A 24,268-nucleotide genomic window follows, 5' to 3' on the forward strand; every position below is an offset into this window, starting at 1 on the left:
ATCTCAGATAGAGACCCTTGGGAGCTACTGCCAGCCTGAATAGACTGAGACTTTGCTAGACCAAGGTTCTATCTTGGTATCAGACAGCGTTTGGTGGAGTGGTTAAGAGCAGAGGACTCTAATCTGGACAATTGGGTTTGCTTCCCCGCTCTTCCACATGGAGCCTGCTGGGTGATCTTCAGTCAGTCATGGTTCTCTCAAAGCTGTTCTCTCAAGAGCAGTTCTCTCAGAACTCTCTCACCTACCTCACAGGATGTCTATTGTAGGCAGAGGAAGGGAAGGAGATTGTAAGCCACTCTGAGACTCCGAGTGAAGGGCAGGGTATAAATCCAGTCTCCTCCTATTCCTCTTCTTTGTCTTCCTCATCTTCTTTGTTTTCAACTTTGTCTTCTGTGTTTGTGCCTGGATTTCCTTCAGTTAGCACATAGTTCCTTATGCCTGGTTCATTCAGTTTGGGACCCCTGATATGGTGATGGAAGAAAGTGCTATCAAGTCATAGAGCCAGTTTGGTGTAGTGGTTAAGTGTGCGGACTCTTATCTGGGAGAACCGGGTTTGATTCCCCACTCCTCCACTTGCACCTGCTAGCATGGCCTTGGGTCAGCCATAGCTCTGGCAGAGGTTGTCCTTGAAAGGGCAGCTGCTGTGAGAGCCCTCTCCAGCCCCACCCACCTCACAGGGTGTCTGTTGTGGGGGAGGAAGGTAAAGGAGATTGTGAGCCGCTCTGAGACTCTTCGGAGTGGAGGGCGGGATATAAATCCAATATCTTCTTCTTCATCTTCATAGCTGACTTACAGTTACCCAGCAGGGTTTTCAAGGCAAGAGATGTCCAGAGGTGGTTTGCCATTGAATCTCTTTATGCAGCAACCCTAGACTTCATTGGTGGTCTCCCAATCAGACACTACCAGGGTCAACCCTGCTTAGCTTCCAAGATCAGATGTCTCCTGATGGATCTTCTTTGAATCACCCGAGTTCGTTCATTTGCTGGCAGTGGACATTCTCACATGCTGTATTCATATCACATAGTATTCATGTCATGGGAGACAGTTGCTAAGACAGGAGAGTTGCCTGTCTCCCTTCCCTGCCACTCCTATCTGGGAGAGCATGCAGGAGAAAAAGGTTAACCCTCACAGCGGCTTTTGGATAAATTCAGGACATTGGGCAATCATTCAATGAATCTCCCATGCCTCCTCTAGTTACATCTCATTTGAAAACACCATCAAAGGCAGGGGAAAGAGACAGGCTACAGCAGAAAGTTTCCAGGCTCCTGAAATGACAGCAGATAGACCTCCGTGCCGGAACAGTTGCACGCAACAAACATGGATTGCCAGACTGTAATGTATTATGGAAGCATGTGCACACATCATGTAATTAGAAAGGTCTCTGGTAGGCACATTGCTCCTTTGCTCGAGCTTCTAGATCTTCAGTGACATTTATGTTCTGCATTAGAGACAGCCGCGAAGCAAAGCGAGCCCAGGAACATTCCATCAGTCTCTGAACAGCCGGCTGCGAGATCAGCCCCGACAGCGTCCCACAGGCTCCATCTGTCTATCCAAGATGCTCAGAGGTAGAAATAAATGGAGCCCGCTTGCAGGAGGATAGAGGCATCCACTACTGCTTTCTCTCGGCAAATGCAGAGCAATCATTCAAGGGTTGTACAAGGGATGCCATTTACTGACCGCTGCGAAGCCCTGAAGCAGCTGTGGGTTGGAGCCAAGCTCCTCCAAGTACGGATCATTTGGTTTTGATTAGGGATCTTGTTCTCCATTGTTCACACCTGGAAGCCCCATGTCACTGGTTCAGTGGCGAGACCATTGGGCTCCCTCTTCAAAGGGAGGGAAGTTAGTGCAAGGGAGGGGGCCCTGGGTCCTACCTGGGCCTGGTGCCTGCAGCTGAGGTCCCCCGAAGTGTGACACAGTAACTGCGAAACGAGGTCCCAGCAAGACTCTTGCTTCTTCCTCAGCCTGCTTGGGTCTCAGCATAACAGAAATATAAAATAGTGGGGGAAGACAAATGAAAAAAAAAGAGCTAGAGTGCAAACATATAAAACATATTTTAAATCATAAGACTTGGTAGGGAATAAAATAAGACACACCCCACAAACCCGTTCGCAAGCCTGATTCCTGTTGTGGATGTTTTATGCACAGAAGCCAGTTTGGCGTAGTGGTTAAGAGCACGGACTCTAATCTGGGAGCACCAGGTTTGATTCCCCACTCCTCCTCCACATGCAGCTGCTGGTGTGATCTCGGGCCAGTCACAGTTTCAGAGCTGCTCTCTCAAGAGCAGTTCTCTCAGAGCTCTCTCAGCCCCACCTACCTCACAGGGTGCCTGTTGTGGGCAGAGGAAGGGAAAGGAGATTGTAAACTGCTCTGAGAGTCTGAATGAAGGGTGGGGTACAAATCCAACTCTTTATTTGAGCATGCTCTTTCCAGCCAGTGAACTTTGGCTACAGCAAAATATCTCTCCCTCCACCCCTTGAGCTGATTCTTACAGACATTCACGGGCCAACCAATCCTGCCACACAAGGTTCTCTCGCATCCTGGAGGCTCATATTTAGATGGCTCCCAGACATTGTGTCTGTACAGGAATCCAGTCTCCTCCATAATATGTAGAAGATTTACAAATATTGGATCATATATATTGGTGGTGGAAAGTGCTGCTAAGTCAAAGCTGATTTATGGAAAACCCCATAAGAGACATTCAGAGGTGGTTTGCCATTGCCTGCCTCCACCCTCTGTATCACAATCCTGATATGCCTTGGGGGTCTCCCGTCCAAATACTAGCCAGAGCTGACCCCTGCTTTGTTTCCAAGATCCAGGGCTTTTTTTCTAGCCGGAACTCCTTTGCATATTAGGCCACTCGCCCCAGATGTAGCCAATCCTCCAAGAGCTTACAGTAGGCCCTGTAATAACAGCCCTGTAAATTCTTGGTATAAGAGCCCCGTGGCGCAGAGTGGTAAGCTGCAGTACTGCAATCCAGGCTGTGCTCACGACCTGAGTTGGATCCCGGCGGAAGCTGGGTTCAGGTAGCTAGCTCAAGGCTGACTCAGCCTTCCATCCTTCCGAGGTCCGTAAAATGAGTACCCAGCTTGCGGGGGGTAAAGTGTAGATGACACCCTGTGGAGAAACGCCATCTTAGAGTGTTGGTGCTTCATCCAAAAAGGCAGGGATCAGTAAATTCCTCAGCAAGCTTTGTAGCCTTCCCCTCACTCCCCCCCTCCCTTCCAGAGCCAAACCAACAACGCTAGGGGGAAAGTCTCCTAGAGAGGCAGGAAGTGCTGTTGTTCCTTGCATGTGTTAGGCAGGAAGAGAAAGCAGATTTGAACTGGGGCTCGAGCGAGCATGTGGTGAGCAATGGAGGCTCCTGCCTGGGAGGCCCCCAGGTAGGCAGACTAAGTAAGTAATTCACAAGACAGGGCAAGTTTAGATCAGGGCCAGCAGGACGCGTTTATAACACATTTTGTTTGTCAGGCTGTTTGCTGTGCTGTGCTGTGCTGTGCTAATTTTGTAGATGCAACTGTTTTTGTTTTGTTTTTCTTTTCCTATATTTTTCTCTTTTTAAATAAATATATTTTTACTATTTAAATGCTGGCAGTCAATCTCTGTACCACCTAGATCCCCAGACCGCTTTAGACCACGCTGTTTTTAGGAAGGGGGCCCCAGGGAAGGGGGAAGGCATGCAGTTGGATAAGGTGCCAATCCTCCAGGGGTGCCCCAAAGAAGTGCTGAGGTCTCTGTGAAACCCAAGTGCAGGGTGGCAGAGGACCTGGAGGCCGGGCCTCATAGCTGAGGAGGGGGATTGGGAGTCCTGTTCCTCTCAATCTGAACCCCGGGACTGAGCAGGTGGTGGCAGCGCGCCCAAGGGGCAGGAGGAGGAATAGCTCCCTCCAGGAGTTGGCGACTCCATAGGGAGCAGACGGGACCGGGTCTGAAGGCAGAATCGGGCCGGTTCCGCCACACTTGGCGGCAGCGGTGGGATAAGAACAAACAGAGAACTTGATTGGCCAGGCATTTTTGTTTTTTGATACATGCAAGCACCCAGAGAAAGCAACAGAGGTTTTGTTTTATTTTCGGGTCAACTGGAGTAGGGAAAGTTTAGTTAGTTAGGATGGAGCGTGCTAAGAGGCTGGAAATCCTGGAGATGACAAAGCCACAGCTCCAGGAAGAGTGTGCAAAGCACAAGCTGGAGTGTGACAACATGACTGTAGTAGATATGACAGACCTCCTGTTGGAGTATCATAAGCATGCAGGGGCACCTGCAGAAGTGCCCCCCACCCAGTCAGAAGCAACCTTGCGGCTACAGATGGAACTGGAGAGAATGCGTATCGAGGCGGACCGAGACCGCAGACGGGAGGAACGAGAGAGAGAGGAACGACAAGCAGAGAGGGACAAGATCCGCAGACGGGAGGAAAGAGAGAAAGCTGAGATCCTCAGACAGGAGGAACGAGAGAGAGAGGAAAGACAAAGAGAGAGGGAGCTGAGACGAGCTGAGATCCGCAGACAGGAGGAAAGAGAGAAAGCTGAAATCCACAGACGGGAGCAGGAAGAGCAACGTCGCCATGAGCTTGAGGTGCTACGTCTGGAAGCTGAACTAAGCAGAACGATCAAAGTCATCCCCAAAGACTTTGCAGTGTACAAGGAGGGAGAAGACCCCTCCACATACCTCTCCAACTTTGAGAGGGCAGCCAAACAGTGGGGGATTGCAGAGGAAGACTATATGTCTCACCTCTGTAGCCTCCTGACTGGAGAACTCTCAGCCATCTATCACAGCATGCCTATGGAAGATGGGGGGATAACTTTTGCGGCCTATAAAGCCACTGTATTTAAAAGGTTTAAACTGGGGCCAGACCACTCCCGAAAGCAGTTCAGGGGTTTGGCTCCACAAGAAGGTAAATCCTATTCTGAATGTGGGGTAATGAAGGAACAAACAGTTCCAGTGTTATTGGGCCGGGATTTGGTGGTTGGCCAGTACTCTATCAAGGCTGTACCCCGCAGCCAAACCCCCAGGGGAAAGTGGGAGGAGGAAGGCAACTTTAAGGAAGCCACCTCACCACCAACCAGGGAGGGGGAAATAGCCCAGGTTACTGAGGACGAAGAGAGGGCAGTCACCCAGGAGGGGGAGGACCAGCCTGTCTCAAGCCCTGGAGGAGGGTGTTCTCAAGGGGAAGAGAGGTGTAGCTTTCCCCAAGTGCAGCAAGAGGCTGTAGATGTTCCTAGCAAGGAAAGGGACCTGTCGAGCATAAAGGATGTGCATGCTGAAGAGACAGAGGTGGAGAGTGGAGATTTCACAGGAGTTTCTGAGAGCAGCAAGGCTAATGGGGGCTCAGAGGAGCACATAGCTGAAGGCTTGGAGGAACAGGAGTGGTTCCAGAAGGGGGTCCGGAGCGGCCTTAGGTTGGAACCGGTTCACCAAGTAGCTGTGGATCAGGAAGTGGGATCGTCCGAGATGCTCTCAAAACAGGTCGTCTTGAAGCAGGGCAGACAGGAATCCTGGGAAGCTGTGGGACCTTTCAGGCAGGAAGGGGGTCAGTTGGGTAGTGCTGAAAAACCAACCGAGGGGACTGAGAACCCAAGCCAAACCCTCAGGGGAAGGTGGGGGGAGGAAGGCAACTTTAGGGAAGCCACCTCACCACCAACCAGGGAGGGGGAGGACCAACCTGTCTCAAGCCCTGCAGGAGGATGTGCCCAATGGAAAGAGGGGTGCCAATTTCCGCACGGGCAGCAGGATGCTGTGGGACCTTCCAGGCAGGAAGGAGCTCAGTTGGCTGACACTGAAAAACCAACTGAGGGGGCGGAGAACCCAGATCAAACGTTGGCTGGGTGTTCTGGAAACAGTGGGTCTAGGGGTGGCTTGAAGGAACAGATGATAGGAAGTCTGGGGGAGCCAGAAATGTTCCTGTCTGAGGTTCAAAGTGACCCGAGGCTGGAACCACTGTGTGAGTTGGCAAGGGACCAGAAAGTGGAGTTCTCAGAAGTTGAGACAGGGGATAGGGTGATGGTTTCCCTGCCACTTCATACTGGTGAACGGAAAGTGGAATGGGGGGGACCCCATATGATTGTGGATGACCTGGACGATGCTACTTATGTGGTGGCTAGGGAGAAGACAGGAAAGGCAGTTAAAGTGGTGCAGGTGAATATACCACAGCCATTCTCTGCGAGGTCCATGGTGTTGCATGTAAGTAGGAAGGAAAGAGACAAAAAGAAGCTGGGACAGCAATTGTTTGCAGCACCAGAGGTAGTTTTCTGGGAGGACAGAGTGGACAGAGGGAACATTCCACCAATGAGGGATAAAGAAGAGGCAACTGTGTGGGAACTGGGCAGTTTCCAACCTCATATGTGGGGCCAGGAATTTCCTCCTTTGATGGACCACTCATTCCAGCAACAGCAGCAACGGAGGGAGAGCACCAAACTCCAGAGGTGGTCCTGGGAGATGGAGGAGTACATCTTAAAGACTGGACATTCCTTCTGCATGCAGCAATGCAACGTTTTGTCCAGAAAGGACATGGGCACCTAGGGTGCTGGACTTTGTGTATTATTGGAGAAATACCTGAATGTTTGTGTAATATTTTGGTTAATGGGTTTCTCCTTGTTTGATTGGATTCTGCTACGGGGTCACCTCTGTAGGAGGCAACCCCTCCGGCTCAGAATTTAAGGAGGGGGACGTGTGGAGAAACGCCATCTTAGAGTGTTGGTGCTTCATCCAAAAAGGCAGGGATCAGTAAATTCCTCAGCAAGCTTTGTAGCCTTCCCCTCACTCCCCCCCCTCCCTTCCAGAGCCAAACCAACAACGCTAGGGGGAAAGTCTCCTAGAGAGGCAGGAAGTGCTGTTGTTCCTTGCATGTGTTAGGCAGGAAGAGAAGGCAGATTTGAACTGGGGCTCGAGCGAGCATGTGGTGAGCAATGGAGGCTCCTGCCTGGGAGGCCCCCAGGTAGGCAGACTAAGTAAGTAATTCACAAGACAGGGCAAGTTTAGATCAGGGCCAGCAGGACGCGTTTATAACACATTTTGTTTGTCAGGCTGTTTGCTGTGCTGTGCTGTGCTGTGCTAATTTTGTAGATGCAACTGTTTTTGTTTTGTTTTTCTTTTCCTATATTTTTCTCTTTTTAAATAAATATATTTTTACTATTTAAATGCTGGCAGTCAATCTCTGTACCACCTAGATCCCCAGACCGCTTTAGACCACGCTGTTTTTAGGAAGGGGGCCCCAGGGAAGGGGGAAGGCATGCAGTTGGATAAGGTGCCAATCCTCCAGGGGTGCCCCAAAGAAGTGCTGAGGTCTCTGTGAAACCCAAGTACAGGGTGGCAGAGGACCTGGAGGCCTAGCCTCACAGCTGGAGAGGGGGATTGGGAGTCCTGTTCCTCTCAATCTGAACCCCGGGACTGAGCAGGTGGTGGCAGCGAGCCCAAGGGGCAGGAGGAGAAATAGCTCCCTCCAGGAGTTGGCGACTCCATAGGGAGCTGACGGGACCGGGTCTGAAGGCAGAATCGGGCCGGTTCCGCCACACACCCTATTAAAAAAAAGTCTGCCATGAAAATGTTGTGATGCAACGTCACCCCAGAGTTGGAAACGACTGGTTCTTGCACAGGGGACTACCTTTACCTTTTATTTTTTAAGCTCTTGGAGGATTGGCTACATCGGGGTGTGTGGCTCAATATGCAAATGAGTTCCTGCTAAAAAGAAACAGCACTGCTGAGCCCTGTTCAGCCTGGAGAGGAGGCAGCTGAGAGGTGATATGATCACCATCTTCAAGTACTTGAAGGGTTGTCATAAAGAGAATGGTGTGGAATTGTTTTCTGTGGCCCCAGGAGGCAGGACCAGAACCAATGGGTTGAAATTAAATCAAAAGAGTTTCTAGCTCAACATTAGGAAGAACTTCCTGACTGTTAGAGCGGTTCCACAGTGGAACAGGCTTCCTCGAGAGGTGGTGGGCTCTTCTTCCTTGGAGGTTTTTAAACAAAGGCTAGATGGCCATCTGACAGCAATGAAGATCCTGTGAATTTAGGGGAAGGCATTTGTGAGTTTCCCGCATTGTGCAGGGGGTTGGACTAGTTGACCCTGGACCAACTCTATGGACCAACTTCCAACTCTATGATTCTATGATCTGACAAGTTTCTGAGATCTGCATTAACTTCCTGCACCTTGTTCAATGCCTTCCTGAAGCACAACCTCTCCTGAATGTGTTCAAGCATAATCACAAAATATTATGGCACCCCAATCCTTTGATTAGCAGATGGGCAAATTCTCCTCCTTTCCGACCGTAACTGAGCCACATTTCAGTCACACCCTCAAAGCCACACACGCCTCTCACTTTTAAAGTGAGGGTTCTAAACTGGATCGCAGATATTTTACCTGTGCACATTCTTGCGCTGCCACAAGAATTGTTCATATGTGGAGGAAGGCATCGTGATGCCTAGGCGTTCATGTGCTGCTCTATCTATGTCAGACATCACAATATCTTCTTCCACGACTGGCATGGGCTAATATCATTTATCACCACTTGTGAAGTAAGAGGAGGATGGAGCAGCCGGTACCAGTGATAGCAGGAATGTAGCCCGCAAAGAGGCACCTGTCACCGCAGCTCAGTTGCTATGCTGGGTGTGGACCGTCTTCCTTCCAGTCTTCTCCTTCAGATGGAAGAATGGCAGCTGATCCTAACGAGTGGGTTCCTTGCAGAGCTGACCCCTACTTAGTTGCCAGGGCAGAGCAGAGGGAAAGTAATTCAACACAACGGTTGTGTAGTAAGAGCTAAGCAATCAAGTATGCAGCGGGTGGGCAAGGAGGATTTGTTCTGCCAGTTGACACCACTACTAACAACGGGTATGTCACAGAATCCTTGTTCCAGTTGGGAAGGGGGAGAGCTGAAATTCAGGCATAATGGAGATGGGTGTCCCTTCCTACGCTTGCCCCATGAGCGATGGGAAACAGCTAGAGCAGCAGAAATTTCCAAACTTCCATGTGTCATGCCAGTGTGACTCTCTTATAGGGTCATCAGCTCTGAATTGGGAAATTCCTGGAATTTGGGGGGCAGATCTTGGGGGAGCATGGAGTTTGGCCACATGAGAGAACTCAGCCAGGATGTGATACTATAAAGTCCACCCTCACAAAATGCCATTTTCTCCAGGGTAACCGACCTGGAGGTCAGTTGAAATTCTGGGAGATCTTCAAGCTTCATCTGGAGATTGGCAACCCTACTTTCTTATCTGGTCCTCAGTTAGAGAGCCAGTTCAAAAACTCAAATGCTTTATAGAGCTATCCAAGGCAGTGATCTTAACTCTTCTCTCTTTGCAGTCAGTCAATCAAAGGCAACCTTTATTGGCATAATCAGGAGGGGAGAGAGAGGGAGGGGCCAAGCAGAAGTAAACAGTCCTCAGGAATTTTCTAGTACAAACAACTTAAAGAGCATAATTACAGTCAAGGCTTAATCAAAAGGATAAAGCAAAGTTGTCCCCTATCTGCTACCCCTATTGCTTTTGTCTTTGCAGTCAAACTTTATGCTCTGACCAGTGAAGTCATCAATGGCAAAATGCAATTCTATGCCAGAGCCAAGCATTTCTACAGCGAGGTGCCAGCATCAGAAGAAGGCATGATGGGAGACTTCATTGAGTTATCCGGCACAGACGTTGCGTCCTCCAGAGAATTCCTTAGGAATCTTGTAGGGGTGAGTTGTTGAGGTGTACGCCTTGTTAAACCCTGTTGCCCAAGTTAGTTGGGCTTCCATTTTGGATGTGACAGACACAGAAAATGTAGCCCTGTGTTGGACTGGAAGCTCCCCCCCCCCCCCACACACACACAATAAAACTTGTTTCCTTATGATTATAGGACTTGGATGAAGTGATAGAAAAACTTACTTTGAACATGACCTGGACAGGTGTGCAAAAACTTACTTGAACATGACCTGGACAGGAATACATATCAGAATTCACATTAAAAAGATTAACAAGTTATTAAAAAGTGGATATGGAGAACTTTTTCTCCTTCTCCCATAATGCTAGAACTTGGGGGACACACAAGAAGTTGATGGGCCTTAGATTCAGGACAAAAGAAAGTATTTCTTCACTCAGTGTGTGATGAAAATGCGGAATTCTCTGGCAGTGGATGTAGCAATGGCTAGGAGTACAGATGACAACAAAAGGGAGTTAGACCGTTTCAAGGGTAGGGTTTCCAGGCTTCCTGCTATGGTGGGAGTCTTCCTGCCAATTGCTTCCACTGCTTGCTGCCACTCTGAAAAAAGTAATTTAAAAACTCGCCAGTATCCTCTGCACTGGTATATCATTTCCAGGGGCAACCCAGAAGTGACAGTGGGTAGTTCTAAGAAGCACCAGAAACTCTATGGTTTCCTAAAGCTACCCATTGTCATTGTACTCAGAAGTGACATAATGACATTGGCAAGGCCACACCCTCCACGCATGTCCCTGCTCCAACCTGTCTGCTAGATGGGAGAGCAAGCAAAGACAGGAAGTGGTATTCTTTTCTTCTGAGTTCAGTCACCATCCCTCACACATTCAGTCGCTTGCCTCCTGCCTCTTTCCTTCAAGCATTGCCAACTGCTTCCAATAGCCACTGGCATTCTCTCCCCGTACCTGGTCAGGGGTGTGGGCAAGCAGCAGTGGTTAAGAGGCAGGCACTGATTGGATTGTCATTATTGCTAGGTCTGGAAGGGACCCAGTGTTGCTATAAAGTGGGAGATCTCCCCCACGGCCTCCCAGTCCCTGCCATTGCTTGAAGGGTTTTCCAGAGTTTCATGATGTCACTTCCAGGTGACATCACATCATTGATTAACATTTCCTCCCTGTGTGTGTCCCACCCCACAAAGTTCCTGAGGGTTGAGGGCAGAGACCTGCCAACCCTAAAGGGATCCAGAGCCACAAAAGGCCCAAACTCCAGACAGTTAAGAGCAGGGGTTGTTTTGTAGAAAAATAGGTGGTAAAGCTCATCCAGGGGTTGTTATGCAGCTGCACATACTATTCAATGGACAAGGAGGTGGAACTTTCAGAAGGAGGAGGTGGAACTCTCAGAAAGGTTCAGGAGCTGCACTCCTGTGAGCTCCCACTGAATCTGAGGCCTGGTTAAGAGGTATTGCAACCTGTCCCCTTCCTCTTGGGGTACAGCTGCTGTTTGCTACTATTGCTGCATCCTCTCCCATCTGCCACTTTAGTGGATGAATGGGGGGAATCTGATACAAAATCTACGACTCGGGAGCCACATGTGGCTCTTTCATACATATTGTGTGGCTCTCAGAGCCCCCACCAAGCTGTTGGCCAGCTTGGAGAAGGTATTTGTTTCTTTAAATCGCTTCTCCAAACCAAGCCAGCCAGCAGGTAGGAGAATGCATTTAAAGTTAAAGTTGCTTTCTTTCCACCTCTTCCTCCCTCCCTCCTTTCTTTCTTTCTTTCTTTCTTTCTTTCTTTCTTTCTTTCTTTCTTTCTTTCTTTCTTTCTTTCTTTCTTTCTTTCTTTCTTTCTTTCTTTCTCTTCCTTCCTTCCTTCTCTCAGACAGCTGATGTTTATTCTATGTGGCTATTACGTAAAGCAAGTTTGACCATCCACTCTTGAGGCCCTTGTTATAGGTCAATAGACTTCCCATTTAGCTTCCTGAGTTGGGGGATTACCATCACCCCCTGAGTTGGGGGATTACCATCACCTGCTCCTGAGGAATTGAGCAAAGGAAAAAAAGCCATCCACATAGTGACGCTCTAGGGATTTCACTTAGTCTCTTTGGTAATGATCATAGAGTGAGATAAGGCAGCCTAGAGCAACCTTGAAGTGACATCATATCCTCTCAAAGTTCTGCCCTCCTCAGGCACTGCTCACAAAATCTTCTGGCATTTGATGAAGTAGTGTTGGGAACCCTGGGGCTCATAGAACTGGACAAGTATGATGTTCGGGTAGGATTTGGGTAGTGTGAGGACAGACCCTGAAGCTATTTCTGTCTGGGATAGGGTTGCCAAGCATGGCCTGACAACTAGTGGGAGACACTTGAGGGAGGGGGAATGGGGTCATGGAGAGTGGCCATCAGCAATAGCGTGATGTTACTGCCAGGAAAACCTGGAATTGACATCACACCTCTCTAGGAATTGCCTAGAGAGGACTGATGTTACTTCTGGGTTTTTCCTAGGAGTGATGTTGCCATTCGCCTCATAGCCAGTGGTGGGAAGCAGACACCAGTGGTGGGCAGGGGATCTGCTGAACATCTCCTTTGCCCCCCTTGTGAAGGACTTTTTATTGGTCAGCTTCCCAGTAAGTTGTGCTGTGTGGCAAGAATGCATTCAAAGATCAAGTTGCTTAAAATGGATAATCGTTTTCAGGAAGGACAACCATTTTCCTCCATGCTAGCCAAATGAATTTGGGGGAAACAGTTTCATTTTCAGGGTTTGGAACTCATCACTTGGCTCTGAGCCAGAACTAAGATTATGAATAATACATTCCACTTCAGTGCCTGTTTGTTATCTTAAATGGCTCTCAAGTGGTACTTAAACCTTTACGCTCACTTGCTTGTGTTCTGGATGTGAATTTTAGCTTCCAGAGTGAACTGTTCATTGGTTTGAAAGGACTCACTTATGGTTGGTCATGGTCATGGACAAGAATGGCAGAAACTTAACACTGTGAATAAATGCATTTTTTCTTTTGAGGTTTGAACGGAACAAAACCTTCACTCTGAATTTTAAAAGTTTTTCTCTCTGGGTAGAGAACAGGCAGGAAGGGGGTTATTTAAATTGCTTTCCAGCCTGACCTCAGCTACCTTTTTAGAAATGCTAATAGGTCTAGCAACAGACAATGGGATGATTAAGCTCATCCCTCCAAGCAGGGAACAGAGATTTGAAGGTATTAAACACTAGAAGGGCTTCAGGACGAAACTCCTGGAGACTTCAGAAAAAGGTTCTTTGACATAGCCTGACCTGATTGGAAGGTGGGGAGAGAAAGAGAGAAGATAAAACTCCTGGGAGCAAAGAGAAAAGTCTCTCTTTTGTGCTGATTCCATTGAGGCAGACAGAACTCTTAACTGAGACCTGAAGGAGGCAGGCATTGACACAGAGTTGCCAGGTCCAATGATTGTGGGGGCGGAGGAGGGACTTTCCAGGAGTAGGGGTGGAGTGCCATGATGTGCTAACATCACACGGAAGTGATGTCATCACATCAGTGACGTTGCACAGTGAAGCTTTGCATTTTAGGCCTAACTCTATGGTAAAATTGCCCTCAGACCAAGGTAAAATTGCATTTTAGGCCTAACTATGGTAAAATTGCCCAATAACAAGAGCATTGCTGATGTGATGTCACTTCCATGTGATGTCAGCATGTCACATTTGGGGTGGGATTCCTGCACCCCACTTGCCAGCTGATCCTCAGAGGATCCCCCACCCCCAACTGTGGAATGGCATCCCTACATTGCCATGTGCTGCACATCTGAAAGAGGTTTGAAGATAATGGAAACCCTGTAGAACAGGGGTGGCCAACAGTAGCTCTCCAGATGTTTTTGCCTACGACTCCCATCAGCCCCAGCCAGCATGGCTGATGGCTGGGGCTGATGGGAGTTGTATGCAAAAAAAATCTGGAGAGCTACCATTGGCCACCCCTGCTGTAGAACATCTGGTAACTTTCTAAGCTAAGGTACCTGCCTTATATTTAACATCTAAAAGGGCATGTGTAGAGGAAATGCATTTTACCCTTTTCTTTTGAATCCCTTGCTCAGTCTGGTGCTTTGCTAAGAGTATGCTTGTGAAAATTTCCTTTTAAATACTTTGTAACTTTTGAGCCTTTTAAATAGATACTTTGTAACTTTTGATCCTGGTTCTCTGTTCTTCATCAACCCATCAATATAGTGGACTGGGCGGGTAGACCTTTTCTCTGGATGTCAGATCTATCAATATAGTGGAAAGGGATGGATAGACCTGCTCCCTGGAGGACAGATCTACCAATATGGTGGAAAGGGGTAGGTAGACCTTTGGAGGCCAGGTCCATCAATATAGTGGAAAGGGGCAGGTGAAATTTGACTTGATTCTGTTTTCTCTTATAAAGTTTAACTGATTCTTAAACTATAGTTTAAATATAATTTAAAAGAATTTATTCTGAGATTTTACAAGCTTATGGAATTAATCTTAAAAAAAAATAATTTACGTGATAGTCAAATCTAGTCTCGTTCACAAGTTTAATGCTACTAGCTTTTTTTCACTCATGAGGCAGAATTTCTGCTCACGACACATTGATCTTAGAAGGAACATTGCCGGCAATGCCCCATTCCACCTTCAGTTAACTCTTCAGATTTTAAAAATAGGATTCTGGCCTACAGGTAACACTATTCAAAATGGCATTTGTTTTGGTCCTGCAGTGAGAGCCTATTAGTATTCAAAATGGCCACTGTTTTCATCATGCAGGGAGAAACTATTATTTTTATGCATTGCCCTCCCCAGCGCTGGATGTGACATCCATCTTAGCAGTTTTGTGTCTGAGAGAGCTGAGGGATTCTTTTAATAAAAATGAAATAAACTGCATGGAATGTTTAAGCGGAGACCGGGATGATAAAGTGAAGTGCCGAAGGCAGGCATGTCTATGGACCGCATTCTGTAGCTACTATCAGCCATTAGATGCACCCCTGGAATATTTTTAGCATGCACACTGCCTCCTTGCCCCTTGTTTGACCTTGACAATCTGCTGAATCAAGCATGACCCAAGGAGCAGATGATGCACAGGCGTCTGATGTGATTTACTGTTGGTCATGTTAGAAGGCGGCTATTTAGAGCCAAACTCCAATCTAGAGTAGTTTCTATGACAGCCACGGTTGTGCCATGTGGGGGCTGGATTTAGACTGTAGCTTCAGTTTCATCACACCCTTGATAGGAGGGAGCGGCAGAGAATGAGCTTCCATCGGAATCAAAGATGATTTCACCGCTTGCCACTGCGCCAAACAGGAGGACATTCCAGTGGGCAAGCTTTTACAGGACGAGTTCCCCCATAAGGACAGCAAAACTGGCCTGGTGTTTCTTGCAGCTTTAGGTGAATTTTGTTCCCGTCCCATGACTTCTCATATGCTGAACAACACAAAAAAGGAGCACACGGCAATTTAAATGAAAACCAAAGTGGTTAAAATGTCAACGAGAAGTGTCAATCAGGCAGCAATAAAAATGCAAACATGTAAAGGAAGATCATCATTGTCAAAAGCTTGGGAAATGTTATATCTATACCTATATATATCTATAGATAGATGATAGCAGGGCTTTTTTATAGCGGGAACTCCTTTGGATATTAGATGTAGACAATCCTCCTGGAGCTTACAGTAGGCCACATAAGAAGAGCCCTGTAAGCTTTTGGAGGATTGGCTACATCGGGGTGTGTGGCCTAATATGCAAAGGAGTTTCTGCTACAAAAAAGCCCTGGATGATTGATAGAGAGCCAGTTTGGTGTAGTGGCTAAGTGTGTGGATTTCTTATCTGGGAGAACCGGGTTTGATTCCCCACTCCTCCACTTGCAACTGCTGGAATGGCCTTGGGTCGGCCATAGCCCTTGCAGAGCTGTTCTTGAAAGGGCATCTTCTGGGAGAGCTCTCTCAGCCCCACCTACCTCACTGGGTGTTTGTTGTGGTGGAGGAAGATAAAGGAGATTGTGAGCCGCTCTGAGACTCTGAGTGGAGGGCGGAATATAAATCCAGTGCCTTCTTTTTCTGAGAGAGAGAGAGAGAGAGAGAGATGGGCTTATTATATATATGGGCTTTTTTGTAGAAAAAACCCTGCAGGAATTTATTTGCATCTTAGGCCACACTCCCTGATGCCAAGCCAGCCGGAATTACATTCCTGCACATTCCTGCTCCTTTTCTCTGTTGGCAAACTGGCCAGATACTGCCACCACTGCCTGCCTCTATTAAAGCCATTCAGTTGGAGAAAGAAGGGAGTAGGAAAACTTCTTCAATTTGGGCAGACAATAACCTGAGCTAAAAAAATTCAAAATTTTGAACAACTGAAACTGATCTTCCGGAGCAGGGAATATTTGTTATGGTGGCATCCTTGTTATTATAAAAGGTAAAGGTAGTCCCCTGTGTAAGCACTGAGTCATTACTAACCCATGGGGTGATGTCATATCATGACGTTTTCTTGGTAGACTTTTTATGGGGTGGTTTGCCGTTGCTTTCTCCAGTCTTCTACACTTTACCCCCAGCAAGCAAGGTACTCATTTTACCGACCTTGGAAGGATGGAAGGCTGAGTCAGCCTTGAGCTGTGTACCCAAACCCAGCTTCCACCGGGATCGAACTCAGGTCGCGAGCAGAGCTTGGACTGCAGTACTGCAGCTTACCATGGGGCTGCTATCCTTATTATTACTTAGTCACAATGCAGTCTTTGTGAAGTGATCCTTGTGATCCTTCAAAAGCTGGGCTAAAAACTAGGTCTTACAAAACAATGTTCAAAGAAAAGATGCATGTATTCCTCGTCTAGAGGCATGACTTAGTGTTATGGGTGAACTACAAAGCCCATGGTTGAAATGGCACTTGTGCCATAAATCCAACATCTTACATCCTCAGACCTCTCCAGTTTGCAAGATCAGGAGCCCAGTATAGCCTACTTTAGTGTTTTTGTGGAGCATACTGAGACTATGTAAAGCAAGGGTGTCGAACTCATTTGCAATGAGAGCCGGATCTGATATAAAAGAGACCTGGTTGGGCCAGGCCATGTTGGGTTGGGCTGAGCCATGTCAGGCTGGGCCATGTTTGTGCCTATTTAAGATTAGGTAGCAGATATATAAATGTTATAAAGAACACAGGCAAACATAAATATATATATTTTTTAAACTTAAAACCTGCTTAAAACATTAGCACTCGTTGGTTTTAAAGATGCTTTCTTTGTGCTGCCGCCCTGAGTCCGCTTGCGGAGAGGGTGGGATATAAATTGAAAGTAATAAATAAATAATAATAAATAATTGTATTTCTTCCATGGGATCCAGGGTACTGGGCAAAGGAAGCTCTGGCTCTTTCCTTCCTTCCCCAGAGGACTTGTGGGGGGGGAGCCTCAGCCAATAGAAGAAAGAGGGGCTTGGCTCAGTAGCTCTGCTGTGCAATTGAGAGAGCCTGGCAAAGCAAGCTCTGCCTCCTCCCTCCACCCTCCCCAAGAGAGGAGCCTTAGCCAATGGAGAAAATAGAGGTTATGCAGTTAAGCTGTTATGCAAAAGGAGGCACGATATAGGGAGAAGGAAGCAGATGACAACCAGTTGCTCGGGGGCCTGATAGGAGCCCTCTGGGGGCCTAATTCAGCTCCCAAACGGCATGTTTGACACCCCTGAAAAGAGTTCTGAACTCTCAACATTTGTCACTGTTGTTTTTATGTGCTTCACAGGGTCCCGGCAAAGCTGGCACTGACTCTGCCCTTGACTGTGGTTCAGGTATTGGTCGGGTCAGCAAACATGTCCTCCTTCCTTTCTTCAAGAGTGTAGAGCTGGTGGACATGATGGAGAATTTTCTGGCAGAAGCCCAGAACTATCTGGGTGGATACAAGAGAAAAGTTGACATGTATTATTGCTGTGGTCTCCAGGATTTCACACCAGCGCCTGGAAAGTACGATGTCATCTGGATTCAGTGGGTTTCAGGTCAGTCCTATATTTCTGATGACAAAATGACAGAGGAACAGAAATGATAGGTAGGCCGTTTAATAGCTAATACTGGTAAGTGTCATAAGAACAAAAGAGAAGCCATGTTGGATCAGGCCAATGGCCCATCCAGTCCAACACTCTGTGTCACACAGTGGCCAAAAAACCCAGGTGGCATCAAGAGGTCCATCAGTGGGGCCAGGACACTAGAAGTCCTTATACTGTTGTCCCTCCCAAGCACCAAGAATACAGAGCATCACTTGTCCCAGACAGAGAGTTCCAACAATATGCTGTGGCTGATAGCCACTGATGGACCTCTGCTCCATATGTTTATCCAATCCCCTCTTGAAGCTGGCTATGCTTGTAGCCACCCCACCTCTCCAGTTTGCAGGATCAGGAGCCCAGCATAGCCCACCTTAGTGTTTTTGTGGAACATACTGAGACTATGTAAAGAGTTCTGAACTCTCAACATCTGTCAAAATCTAAATTAAGGTAGTCAGATAAAGCATGCACCCTGACCTGAACAGCACAGGCTAACATGATCTTGTCATATCTCAGAAGCTAAGGAGGGTTGGCCCTAGTTAGTATTTGGATGGGAGACCACCAAGGAAGTTGCCATGCAGAAGGCAGGCCATGGCAAACCACCTCTGAACATCTCTTGCCTCATGGGGTCACCATAAGTCAGCTATGACTTGATGGCACTTTTCACCAGCAAGGTACATACTGACTGAAAGTTCAGCTGCTACCTCTCCCAATTTTCCCCTTCTGCCCTGGACAGACTATTACAGTTAAACTAAAATATTCAGATCAGAAGCAAGTGGAAGGGGAGGCTGGGATCATGTCAGAAGCAGGCCTCAAATTCAGTGGGAGCTCACAGGAGCACAGCTCCTGAACCTTTCTGAAAGTTCCACCTCCTCCTTCTGAGAGTTCCACCTCCTTGTCCATCGAATAGTATGTGCAGCTGCATAACAATCCCTGGATGAGCTCCACCACCTATTTTTCTACAAAATGACCGCTGGTCAGAAGCATGAGGATTTGGAGGATGAACTACACATCACATGGCAGTGAACCAATATTCCCTCTAAGCTGTGGAGTCCTGTAAGCAAAAGTTCTACTTTGTGAGCTACTGGCATTAAAATTGTGAGCTACTGCAAAAATTAGTTTGCTCTGGGGCCATTTTCCCTAAGCTTAGACAAAAATGTGTGAGCCAGATGCTAAAAGAAACCCCATGAGCTAGCTCACCCTAACTCAGCTTAAAGGGAACACTGCAGTGAACATGGTTTTGCCACTGATTGTATGCTCTACAATGATCCCCAGCTGACACAATGACATCATCTGGAATGGATGTAATTGCAACATCCCCGCCCACCCAAGGAATGCCCCCAACCCCACACCCCACCAAACCAGCGAGGGGGCCCTGGAACCCTAGTTTGCACCATTCACACTTTCATTTCAAGGGTTCTACCTATATCATTTTGGAAAGGAAAGGTCCCCTGTGCAAGCACCAGTCATTTCCAACTCTGGGGTGACGTTGCTTTCGCAATGTTTTCACGGCAGACTTTTTTACAGGGTGGTTTGCCATTGCCTTCCCCAGTCATCTACACTTTCCCCCCAGCAAGTTGGGTACTCATTTTACCGACCTCGGAAGGATGGAAGGCTGAGTCAACCTCGAGCCAGCTACTTGAAAACCCGGCTTCCACTGGGGATCAAACTCAGGTCGTGAGCAGAGCTTAGGTCTGCAGTACTGCAGCTTTAACACTCTTCCTGAAGTGGAACAGAATGCCTGAAGTGGTTTAGAATGACATGGGCCGAGGTCAGACGCACATAAACTGACGAGATGGGCATGGATGAAAGCCAGATGCATGTCGGATTTTATGCGGTTGTCCAAACATCAGCATCTAGCAATGATCGTTGACTCGTTCGTGTCCCAAACTGCCACGACTGAGACACGGACTTCTTTGATAGTACATTAAATCCGGAATAAGAATGCTTCCGATGACTCCCGCGCGTACTTTCTATGATTGAACACTCCATTGTAGCCGATAGTCACAAGCACACATCCGCTTCCCTACGAGAGCCCACTCCAAATGATATCATTGCGCCAGCAATTGTTGACTCAGCCTTCCAACCTTCCGAGGTCGGTAAAATATGCACCCAGCTTGCTGGGGGGGGGGGAAGTGTAATGACCGGGGAAGGCAATGGCAAACCACCCCGTAAAAGGTCTGCCGTGAAAACTTTGTGAAAGCAACGTCACCCCAGTCGAAAACGACTGGTGCTTGCACAGGGGACCTTTCCTAAATGGGGCGGGAGGCAGATTGCCCACCTTTGCTGTCTCCCTGCCAGGGGAGGAAGATGACCCACCTTTGCCGTCTCCCCACCCGGCGGAGAGACAGCAAAGAAAGTTGCCATGCTCCCCCCCCATTTAAACACCACGGCGGGGTGTTTAAATGGGGGGGGGGGGAGATCACCCACCTTTGCTGTCTCCCCGCCAGTTGGAGAGACAGCAAAGAGAGTTGCCGTGCTCCCCCCCCCATTTAAACACCACGGCGGGGTGTTAAAGGTGAGGGGGGGAGGAAGATGATCCACCTTTGCTGTCTCCCCGCCAGGTGGAGAGACAGCAAAGAGAACTCCTGGGCTTCCCCTTCCTTTCCGGGTGTTTAAATGCGGGGGGGGGGGCAGATCGCCCACCTTTTCTGGCACCTTTAAAAAAAAAAAGCCAAGCACGATATCCCACGGTACTGCGCTTGCGCGAGTGTGGAATGCCATCTCAAAAAATGAGGTCTGGTTAAGACCTCTGATCAACCAATGACGGGACCAACGCTACTTACAACTGAAGGATGGAGGGATGTCTGATCAGGAAATTCGTTGTAAAAAAGCTGCGGGGTATAATAGTGACGGGTTAGGGATGGATTTTATGGTGAGTGTGACCGCTGCCATGGACAGACTGACCATTGAGTGATACTCTGAACAGAACACACCAATCCAAACAGAGGACAGGGCTAATAAAGGGAGACTGAGAAGCCATAAAGGCCTATGGATCAAGTATATGTGCAGGATTCTGCTCTACTTTCAGACTAGCAATGAAGAAGTCCCCCCACCCCCGCTCTCACAGGATCAGCCCTAGACTGCCTGGCACCCTAGGCAAGGCTAACTTCTGGTGCCCCCCACTGCAGTGATTACATCACCAAGTCACATGAAGGCTGGCATCCTAGGCCATTGCCTAGTTTTCCTAGTGGCAGGGCCAGCCCTGCCCTCTCCAAATTGACACACGTATGCTCAGGATTACAGGACAGAAGTTCTATATAGGTTGAGCCTTGACCTTACTAGTATATAACCACACTTTGAGTCATCAACATCAGGGTTTGGTGAAGTGCGGGAATACTAAGAAGTTTTAAAAACTGACATGGAGAGGAAGGAAGAAGGCAGGGATTAGGCTCGATCCATCAGAAACTGCTAGACAGTGCAAGGAAACTCTCTAAAGGTCATCCTTGTCCTAGTATTCTCTGTTCTAGAAGAATTGTGGAACACACTGGAACACAGATTCTTCCAACCCCATCAGTTTCTGCTTATGAATGTGTTTCCTGCAAAATCTGCCCGGGTTTCACATTCCATCCAAGTACATTTGCCAAACATTTTTCTCCATGGTATATTCCTCTGTAAATGGTTTTCAACAGTGATTCAATAGAAAAAACATGCCTTCATACTTGAAAAGAATCAAGTGTTTGGATGCCCAAAGAAACTCACAGTGGGGCTTACATTAGGCTTTTATCTTCAGGGTGGTGTCCTTTTCATGGGATCGATACTTTCTCTCTGGGCCAGGTCAAAGGAACGGTTATCTTACAAAGATCTGGTTTGGTGTCAGGGTAAAGGTAATAATCAATCAGGCTGGGACATAATAAACATTTCTTGGTTTTCCTCTGAAGACCTGAAGGAACCATGTGTCTCATGAGTGGGTGTATGGAGGGAAGTAATTCTAGAACTGAAAACTAGGCAGTAGCCATTCTGAGATCGCTTGAAGAGTTGCACAGTGTTTAGGGAAAATGGTTTGCTCCACACTTTAGTGTCCTGTCACTATTATTATTATTACTATTATTATTATAGTTTGCTGGAGCGAATCTGAGTCTCACGTAAATTTACATTGTGACAATGTTCATATTGTGAAGCCGTTGAATCAGTGATAGATATAATCCTAACCATGAACATCTACTCTGGTTCCCAAGTTGTTTCCGAGCTAGGCTTGCCAATCCCCAGGTCCCAGCGGGAGTTCTTCTGCTTTCCCAGGCTCCTTCCCGCCCCCAGTTAGCTGGCCGGCGGAGGGGGGGGGAAGCCCTGCTCCCAGAGGACCATATGCCTTTGCACCTCCGGAGGCTTCAGTCTCCGATTGAAAGGCTTCCTCTTGGGATGGTGTGTCTGTGTTGCTGTGAAGAAGTTGGCAGCAACTCGTGAGTAGAGAGGCCAATCCCCTGCTTCAGACTCGCCAGAAACAGCTGTGGGGGGGGGAGAACGTTTGCTGAGCACGTCATTATTCCCTATGCGGAGATCGATTCTCATAGGGTATAATGGGGAATTGATCTGGAGGTTTCGGGGGCTCTGGAGAAGCTGTTTTTTTAGCTAGAGACATCACATTTTCAGTATAGCATCTAGTGCCTCTCCCCAAACTTCTCCGCCAAGTTTCAAAACGGTTGGACTAGGGGGTCCAATTCTATGAGCCCCAAAAGAAGGTGCCCCTATCCTTCATTATTTCCTATAGAAGACATTTTAAAAAGTGTGCTATCCCTTTAAATGTGATGGCCAGAACTCTCTTGGAGTTCAATTATGCTGGTCATACCCTTGTTTCTGACTCCACCCCCAATTCCTCCTGGCTCCATCCCCAAAGTATCCTGGCTCCACCACCAAAGTCCCCAGATATTTCTTGAATTGGACTTGGCAACCCTATTCCAAGCACAAGTCAAGGAACTGGTCCTGGCCTTCAAGGCCCTACAAGGTTTGGGACCAACATACTTGAAGGACTGCCTTTCCTCTTATGAATCCACTGAACCACTACAGTCATCCTTGGATTGGGTGCCCCCACCTTCTGAGGTTTGGCAGGTGACAACCCAGGACAAGGCCTTCTTGGTCATGGCACCAAAACTTTGGGACTTTCTCACCAGAGTGATCTGCCTGTCCCCTTCTATTGCTGTCTTCTGCCAACGGGTGAAGGCTTTGTTTGTTTCATTTGGTATTCCCTCAGGGTTGCCAGGTCCTATCTGGCTGTTGGCAGGGGGATCCTCATTCTTTTCTGGGGTGACCTGGAAGTGACATCATCATGTCACCCCCATTGGGGGGTGTCGCTCTAGTTTTTGGCCAAAACTCTATGGCTTGTAGCTGATTTTTGCCATTGAGTTCTGCCCCAAAAGTAGAGTATCGCTGCACAACTTTGGGTGTACTTCTGGGTGATGCTATCATGTTGCCTTTTGGGCCAGTTGGGGGTGTGATTTCCCCCTGCTGGCCAGCTGGCCGGCAGTGGAGAGGTGCCCCACAAAAGCAGGGGTTCTCTTGCCCCCGTTGGGCATCTGCCAAACCTACCTCAGCAATCTCTGCTTCCTAACCAATGTCTGAATTGCTGTTTGTATGTATTTTAATAATGCGGGGAGGAGGGTTGGGGGGTGATTTTTAATTGTTTTAAAATGCAGTCTTAAATTTAAATTATTAGCAGGGCTTTTTTTTTTAGCAGGAACACACAGGAACACAGTTCCAGCTGGCTTGGGATCAGGGGGTGTGGCCTACTGTGCAAATGAGTTCCTACTAGAATTTTTCCACAAAAAGCCCAGTTCAAAACAATGGTGACATCAGGGGGTGTGGCCTAATATGCAAATGAGTCCCTGCTGGGCTTTTTCTACCAAAAAAAGCCCTAGTTGTTAGCCACCTCAGTGGCTGTTGTGAGGGCAGAAAGGTGGGATGTGAATTTTGCAAATAAATAAAACAAATAATCCTGACCTGCTTTGTGTCCCACAGGGAACCTGACAGATAAGGACTTGCTAGGGTTTCTTATCCGCTGCCAGAATGGCCTGAAGGAGAATGGGATCATCGTCCTCAAGGACAACGTGGCTCGCCAGGGCTGCGTCCTGGATCAAATGGACAGCAGCGTGATCCGGGATCTGAACATCCTCAGCAACCTGATTGAAAAGAGTGGACTCACCATCCTGAGGCAGCAGAGACAAGAGGGTTTTCCTGAGACGTGTGTGCCTGTCTGGATGATAGCCATGCAGAAGAATCCCACACCTGCCAGAAATGGGGAGGCTGAAACGGGTCTGGAACTCAACGATTTCGAGTCACGAGAGAGAGAGAACGAAGCGGCACCTGGTAAACCCCGTTAACCCCCACCCACCCATTCACAAAACAATGAGAAACTACTTCAAAACAGTCACCAGAGCAAGGGGTCAGCATGCTTTCCGAGTCAGTCAGCCTTGCCTTTACTTCCAAACAGTTCCATCTAGGATGATCTTACTACATGATGCCTTTTTTTCATGGTCAGCCTAAATGAACGCAACGCAGTTCCAAAAACACATTCTTGGAAATAAGTCCAATTCATTTCATCGCAACTCGCTAATATAAATAAATTCACACAACTGACATACGGGTCCAGTTTTACTAGCCGTGCAAAGCAGCAGTCATCAGATTGCTGCTACAACATTCCAGGTCAGCACACAGTGGAGATCCTGTGACTT

At 47.9% G+C, this 24,268-nt stretch overlaps 1 protein-coding gene across 1 annotated transcript in view; it reads left to right on the forward strand.

Annotated features, from left to right (window-relative positions):
- The window catches only part of NTMT2 (N-terminal Xaa-Pro-Lys N-methyltransferase 2), a 35,094-nt gene extending 11,177 nt beyond the window's left edge, over positions 1-23,917 (forward strand). Inside the window, exons 2-4 of the mRNA XM_060233374.1 lie at positions 9,482-9,657; positions 17,312-17,561; positions 23,556-23,917. Coding sequence (XP_060089357.1) covers positions 9,482-9,657; positions 17,312-17,561; positions 23,556-23,917 — 788 coding nt within the window. The remainder of the gene's footprint in view (positions 1-9,481; positions 9,658-17,311; positions 17,562-23,555) is intronic.
- Positions 23,918-24,268: the final 351 nt, after the last annotated feature.

This window comes from Heteronotia binoei, chromosome 2 (assembly GCF_032191835.1).
Source record: "Heteronotia binoei isolate CCM8104 ecotype False Entrance Well chromosome 2, APGP_CSIRO_Hbin_v1, whole genome shotgun sequence".
Classification (NCBI taxonomy): Eukaryota; Metazoa; Chordata; class Lepidosauria; order Squamata; family Gekkonidae; genus Heteronotia; species Heteronotia binoei.